The 7,468-nt window shown below is 37.7% G+C and overlaps 1 protein-coding gene across 2 annotated transcripts; it reads left to right on the forward strand.

Annotated features, from left to right (window-relative positions):
* Positions 1-211: 211 nt before the first annotated feature.
* On the forward strand, positions 212-5,688 carry LOC131991215 (uncharacterized). 2 transcript variants are annotated; one of them, XM_059356546.1, is made up of 7 exons: positions 212-323; positions 559-584; positions 2,937-3,131; positions 3,231-3,433; positions 4,246-4,308; positions 4,511-4,535; positions 5,116-5,688. In XM_059356546.1, the coding sequence occupies exons 1-7, from the start codon at positions 286-288 to the stop codon at positions 5,220-5,222; spliced, it is 657 nt and encodes a 218-aa protein (XP_059212529.1). In that variant the 5' UTR covers positions 212-285; the 3' UTR covers positions 5,223-5,688. The 2 variants fall into 2 exon arrangements, with proteins under 2 accessions (XP_059212529.1, XP_059212530.1); XM_059356547.1 differs by having other exon boundaries at positions 234-423.
* The last annotated feature ends 1,780 nt before the right edge of the window (positions 5,689-7,468 follow it).

The raw sequence follows: 7,468 nt of genomic DNA on the forward strand, positions 1-7,468 counted from the left end.
GCCTGCCAAAAATATTGATAAGAATAAATAAATACAAGGAAAATAGTAACGACAGTATCCTACTGGATGTTACACTTCTGTCCATACTAATTCATACTAAATATTAAACAAAAAAGGCGCTCATATGTTATATTTGTTATCTCTTGCTGCCCACTGACACAGCGACATGTCTTATCTCTGCACTGCCCCTTTAATGGTCAGCTTGAGAACACGTTGCATGTCAAAAACAAAAGTGAAAGTGTTGCAGTCACAAGGAGGGGTCGCGTATTTTTCTGCAAGACGGACATGTCTGAGGCTTTGTCTCCAAATTATCAATCGATTTCGTAAGTAAGCCTGTAGAAAACCGATTTCAAATAATCCGTGCGAGGCTGTGAACTGCTGAATCTCTACCATGTCTCGGAGTTATGATTATAGATATTTAAGGTAACGTTAACTGTGTCCGTCTCGAAGCTCGTGCACAGCGGCTGCGACTCGACATTCTGTGACAGATATAAACTTGGATCTTGTTAAGCGCCATTTTAATTTCTTGACTAAAAGTTTTTTGCATCTCCTCCTCAGAGACATGGACCCAGCACCAAGGCCATGTAAGAAAATACATTTTGTTGTTGTTGTTTTTATAAATGTGTTGCTCAGTGGTGGATTATTATTAAGTAAATTTACTCAAGTACGCTTACTACTCTCTGTATTTCATATCCATATGAAATGGTCACGTGGGTATCTGTTAAAAATATACACAATATTTGTAGTAGATATCCACGTAACTTGTATTTGTCGTCGATAAAGATCTAGAACAAAAAAACACTGAGTCACTGATGCTCAGTGTCTCAATCATCCTTTGTATTTATGCAATTTCTACGCAGCTTGTATGCAACTTCTCTCTGTTTGCTCGACTGTGTTTGTCTGACAGCTCTGGTGACTTTGCAAATTATATATTTTTTCCCATTCTGATAGTAAAACTATTTAACCACTATGCATTTAACTGCTGAACACACATTTTAAGTGTTAGTGTAACAGCTATATATATATAATAGTTAAACACCGACAGAGACAGTTTTACTGCTCTCTGAATACTTTCACTTCATTTTAATCACATTAAACTTACATACTTTCATATACTTTCATATAAGGTTTAGAATGCTGGACCTTCACTTCAAAGCCCATTTGAGCTCAGTTCACAGTGTGGAAGAACTCGCTCCTTGACATTGAAGCATGTAATTACAAAAATAAGTAGTAAAAGATACAAAAAAAAGTTCTAATAATGGCTATTAAGTCACTATTTTTCACCTAATATAATGAGGTAACTCAGTAGTGATTGAAACATATGGCCCACTGATGAAACCTCTTGCATTTGCAGTAAATACAGGATGTTTGTGGCAACAATTGCAGGAAAAATCACAAGCAAAGGACATTTAGTAAGTGTTTTCCTTCAACCAGAGCTCCACAGTAGACTCATTCTTTACTCACTCTGTAAGTAAGAAGTTACTATAGCTGAACAAACAAACAAAAAAGACTAAACCCATTGATGATGACTCTTCAGAAAGCAGTGAAAGTAAAAGTGAGATCCAAAAACACACCTGCAATACCACACATCACCACATGTGTCGCCAATGAGAACAAAACTGAGGTTGTACATTTAAGAATGAGAATACTTCTTCCACCACTGTTGTTTCTCCATCAGAACTGTAATATTTCAATATTATGGAGAATAAACTACATGTAGTAATTGCATTAGGTGACATTTAAGGCTGAATTTATCAATATTTTCATAGTATAAATGGATCAACTGACAATATGTCATGTGAGAGGCATTGTTCTTAATAATAAACTGCAGAGACAACAACAGCCAGAGGCAACTGGACCTAATGTGTCATTAATAAGGAATGAGGGGTAGAAACATGACAGCAATTAGGCATTATGGACAATAATATTATGGTACAGAAGCACAACACACACAGACACTTCCACTTCCACAGGCTAGAGAACCACGTCACGTATATGTCTCCGCCCTCTCGGCAAGTATAATAACAACAACGGCAGACTACATTATCTCTTTACAAATGTTGCTCCTGGCTTTGCGAGCCTACATTGGCACCCAAACATGACATGTACACATCTGTGCTGCTCATCTTGAATACTAAACATAAGATGTAAATGTTGGACTTTGTTGTATGCTAGCCCGCTAGCAACAGTCAGCTAGCATGCTAGCTAGCCCATATCAATCCAGGGTTCGTACACTTTAGCAGTGGTCAAATTCAAGCATTTTTCAAGGACTTTCTAGGTAAATTTCCAAGCTTTTCCAGTATCTTACACCTGTTGTAAATTGAATGTTTTAGATGAGTACTTGCATACTAAAAGGTGGAGATTTCACTGAACCATACCAACAGTGATGGTATTACACTTTTAGGAGGAACGGCCTTCATTTCAGATAGGTTATCATTATTTTTACATTGAACATGTGATTATCTATTGTCTATAGATGGATATAGTCAGATTGCAAGCGAATTGCAGTAAGAATTTCAAGCATTTACAAGCACTTTATCCAAAATCCAAGCACTTTTTAAACCTTGAAAATACAACATTTAAATTCAAGCATTTTCAAGCACCCGTACGAACCATGCCAATCACATTGCAGTTAAACAAATAAAATAAATGAATGATACATATTTTAGTTGGTCTCTCTCAACGGCACCCAGTTGGTCTTGTTGGTCAGATAACCCCGCCCCCAGCCGATGACGTAAGCATTTTGCGGTTCAAGACCAGCAAAGAGTTGGTGCCACTGTGGAACCAGTTTTCCTGGCTGAGAGCCGGTTCTCTGGCTGTTGAAAACCAAAGAACCAGTTCGCGATTGGGCACCGGCCGGGAACCGGCTTGGTCAAAAGGAGTATATCTGGGTCTCTCATCTCAATAACAACTCAAACATTTTTCCCTGTCTTTAGTTTCAGGTAAGAACTTCTTCGTCCACCTGGCGGGAAACACTAATGATGCGCATCGAGACATTGTCAGAATGCTTGTGGACATCGGACAAAACCAGGTGTCCTCTCCTGGAGCGAGCGACTACCTGCTGGTTTTCTGTCCCATCGCTTCACGAGTTGGAACGGACATCAGCGAGGCCTTGGACAACCTTCCAGATAGTAAACACCTTTATCCATCCTTTGGCTAGTTCCACCACTAATGACCAATGAGTTCCATATTATGCAATTAAAACCTCTGTGTTATCTCGACTCTTACAGAGAATAAACCGGTGATGCTGGTGGTGATGCATCACACCTTCCAACCAGAGCATGTTGTAATTCCAAGCAGTCGACAGGTGGACAACCCCAACGTCTTCCTGACTGTGGACGTTCTGTTCTACAACCGTGACCTCCTGAAAAGCACTCGCAATGAGATCGCATGGTCTGAGATCCAGAAGGCTCTGGGATATTCCCCTTCACAGGTAATCAGGATTAAACACAATGACCCTCATTTATGTCAGAAAAGTGGCCACATACGGTCATTTCTACGCAGGGCTCAGCATTTATCAATTTGGACGTGATCGGAGGTTACGATCAATTCTGACGCCTCAGCTCAGCTCAGCTCGAGTACGCAACTTTGAGTCAGCGTGGACCACTGGTGTTTTAATCAATGGCACACATTACAATAACAAACAATAACTGTACAAGAGTTTTTTTTGCCCTCTCATCTGCATGCCAAATGAGCTCTCAGATAAGGATGGCAGCATTCTTGTATAGTGTTCATATTTCTGTTTGCTTCCCTTTATTCTCCCTTTTTGACATTTGCTGCTATTGCCACATTTTGCAGATGAGGGAAAGTCATTTTAAGTGGTTGTAAAGTCGGTTAAAAAAAGTCAAATTATTTGTTAAGTTTATTCCTGATGAACAAGATTACTGGAAGGTTGGTAGGGTTAATTATTTCAACTCTTATATGATGTTTTTCATAAGTACCAGATGTATTACCTGGTACTTTCTTGGTCAAAATGCAGCTTCAGGGTCAAAGCCCTCTTGACCCCTGTGAAGCTTTGACGACCCCTAGTGGAGGTTTGGACCCCCAGGTTGGGAACCAGTGGCAGTTGGCGGGTACCAGATCCGTTGGAGATTTAAATTTTGATGTAGTGTCATAATTAAACTTAAAGTTAACCTGTAGAATGGTGAGGTTGCTGACCCCTGGGCTGTACATATCATATGAAATATTCCAGCCTCACTGGGAGTTTGATGGTCCACTGCTACTTCCTGTGATGTCACTTTTTAGGCTTCCAAACAAAACCCAGGACGTCCCGGAGAAACACATCTTTTGATGTCAGAAACTCTCGGGGTGAGGCCTCTAAACCGAGCACATATTCAGGCGTGATTTTTATTAATTTGATCTGATAAATGAAGTCCAATAAGTACAGAATGAACTGATATTATGACTTTACAGGATAAAGGATCATTAATGAGGTCCATCTCTGACGTTATGCAGTGTCATTATTAATAATTCTTATTACTGATATTTCTTTTTTCTTTCTTTCTTTCAGGTCCCCGGTGGCTTCGACAGCTCTTGTAAGTGTGACTGTAATCATGAACTACAGTTTCCTTTAAAACATTCTTTAAACACATGCACATTAAAGGAGTTTTGCTCTGTGTAATCTGCTGGCCAAAGTAGTTGATCAAAGTAGTAGATTGGATACAAAATCCACAGTTATCAAAGCAGAAGCTAATACGAGACTCTAGCTGTCTCATTTAGCCAAATCAGGAGTGTATTTTCTTTTTAATACCTTATTGTATCATAGTATCCTAAAATTCCATATTTGCCTGATGAGCTGCAGTTAAAGAGAGAGTAACAGGACAGTCTGAAGCTTACTGCTGACTTTTATATTAATGGGGAAATTTTGCCTCATCTCATAGTTGTAGCCACTAGAAAAATTATAATTTGACTCCTAGAGAGATGTCCACCACACTTAAATAAAAAAGTATTAAAAATAACGCTGACAGAATGGAGTGAGGGATGGCAAAAATTATGAAAATAAAACCCAATAGTGGTCTTTTGGCATTAGCATTATTATTCTAATATGTGAGTTACAACATTTTAAGATTTTAGATATTACCAGATGACTAAGTGCTCTGTTTTTCTTTCTTTTAGGGTTCAAGAGGAACATGAAGGTTACTATCATAGTCGGTGGTGGTTTAATTCTCGTGGGGGTCATCATCATTGTGAGCGTGATAGCGGGTGTTCAATCGCAAAAGTAAGATCTGTGAGGGCTGTCACTGTCACGCATTACAAAACAAAAGAAATGTAATTGCAATTTACAGTATTATCACTAAATGATTCTTGAAGAGACGAGTAAATGTGCTCTGTATTGCATGTTTAACAATATAATGATAACTGAAGGATGGGTTTCTTGTTATTTCTGTTGTATTGTTGTGAATGTTTTGGGCCTAAGCTTTTGATTATTAATATTGTATTTAAAGCATTATGGGGCGAAATGATTGGAGCTGCAGATATAGGCAGTAAGTAAGTGATTAGATGTGGGGAAAAAGATGTTAAAGAAAGAGTTACAGTATGAAAAATTCAATAAAAGTGTTTCAATGTGTGTGTAAAGCGGTGTGTGTCTCATGTTAGGCAAAAAAAAAAGTAAAATAATGATTGTTGCTGCTTTGTGCTCATTTAAAGATCAACATCATATTAATTATGAATAAACCAAAATGAATCAAAGTGTCCTCATTCATCCATTAATCATCAGTCTCTCATTGCTAATAAACAAATGTGAGTGATTCTTATCAAAAATGAGGTAAAAGTCTCATAAAGTATATGATTTAGTTGCTATTTTGCTCATCTATCTTTTTATTTGAATGTGCAAAAGTTTAACTTCAGGGTCGAGCTTTTATCTGGACAACACCACCTGAATGGTGAAGAACCATGGTGGCAGGATCACGTTCTGTGAATGCTTTCAGCATGGCGGTTTTAGGTTGAATTTGAGCGGTTTAGATTTAAAATTGTAACTGATTTGATTCAGTTTGCAACACAACATGTAGGAAAGGTGAATGAGTGTTACACACCTGCAACTTTAAATGATATGAATGGAATTTGTTACAAGAATAAACCTTCTCAGCTCAGTATTTTATCAGATGTAAGTCTGCAAACATCCACTTGAGAATGTAACCAACCCCGTCAGGTATGTGCCAGATTAATATCTGCAAATGTTTGGATACATTCACTAGCAGCCTCAATTTACTGATGCTAACCAGTCTGGCATTGCAAGAAAATATTAACACTAGGCTTTGTAGACACAGTGGGGAACAAAGCATGGGTCAGCAACTGTACTCTGCATTCGCTTCAGGTTAAAGTTTTGGTTCATAACATAAATTGTACAAAAGAAGTGAACGGTGAATGACATTTTCGCTCGTCATCTTGGTGTTTTGGAGCCAGAAGTGACCATATTTGGACAAGAGGGTGGAGCTGGGGAGGAGGACATTGAGTTATGAAGCGCTTGCTAGCTTGGTTAGCAAGGTTCATTCATAATTAAAATGCTTCATGCTTTTGTTACAGTTGCTACTGAAATAGAAATAAGTATGTTAATAAAATGAAGATAAAAAAGTGTGCTATATTAAATATACAACATCAATATAAGATATAAATGCAACAAGCCTTAAAGAAAAGTAGAGATATATACAAATATAAATAAATAGAGATATGTACATACAAATATGAATATATGTAACAACAGGGTAAGTGACGAATTGAATTGCACGATTTCTATGGAAAACCCTTATTGCACAGATTAATTATTATTAAAGTGTCTGTTAGTGCAACTGAAAGTTGAAAGTTGGCATTACAATTATTAGCATATTATTCATGAACTGAAAACACCCTGTAAAGAGTGAAAATAAAAAAACAAACAAAGGTTGCTAAAGCATACTCAGCTTAATCGTCTATTTTACTTTAAATTGGACCATAATTTACAAAATAAACATCATGTTGTGTTGAAGAAAACTTGGAACTTGCGAATGAGACCATAAACTCAATATGAGAATGTTAAGGTACTGAATCAAGTAAGAAGCTTGGTCGATTTCTCATAGACTTCTATACAATCTGTCTTCCTTTTGCAGCCTTGCTCGGCATTAGAAAGAATGAATGTTTAAGACACATTTCAAAAGCCCAAAAAGTCCCAAAGTGACAATTATCAAAAGACCAATTGATCCTCCCCCTAATGCTCCTAGTCCAATCATATCTTAGCAACTGTTAATAAGAAAAGAAGGTCCCTCAAACAACTTTGCGCTCTGAGTAACATGGTGAAACTTGTGCATACAGGATTTTGTAAATCTGAAGCCAAGTACCCTCAGAGTTTAGCAGTAGGAGTCGTTTTTTCCCCTTTTCCAAAATTCAGAAAGTAAGAGGAGATGCTGGCTGACGATTTAAACAGTGTGGGAGACCCCACTCCCAACTTAGTATCTTGAAGATCAACAGACACACATATGTCTGCTCCTATTTTATA

Source organism: Centropristis striata, chromosome 18 (assembly GCF_030273125.1).
Source record: "Centropristis striata isolate RG_2023a ecotype Rhode Island chromosome 18, C.striata_1.0, whole genome shotgun sequence".
NCBI lineage: Eukaryota > Metazoa > Chordata > Actinopteri > Perciformes > Serranidae > Centropristis > Centropristis striata.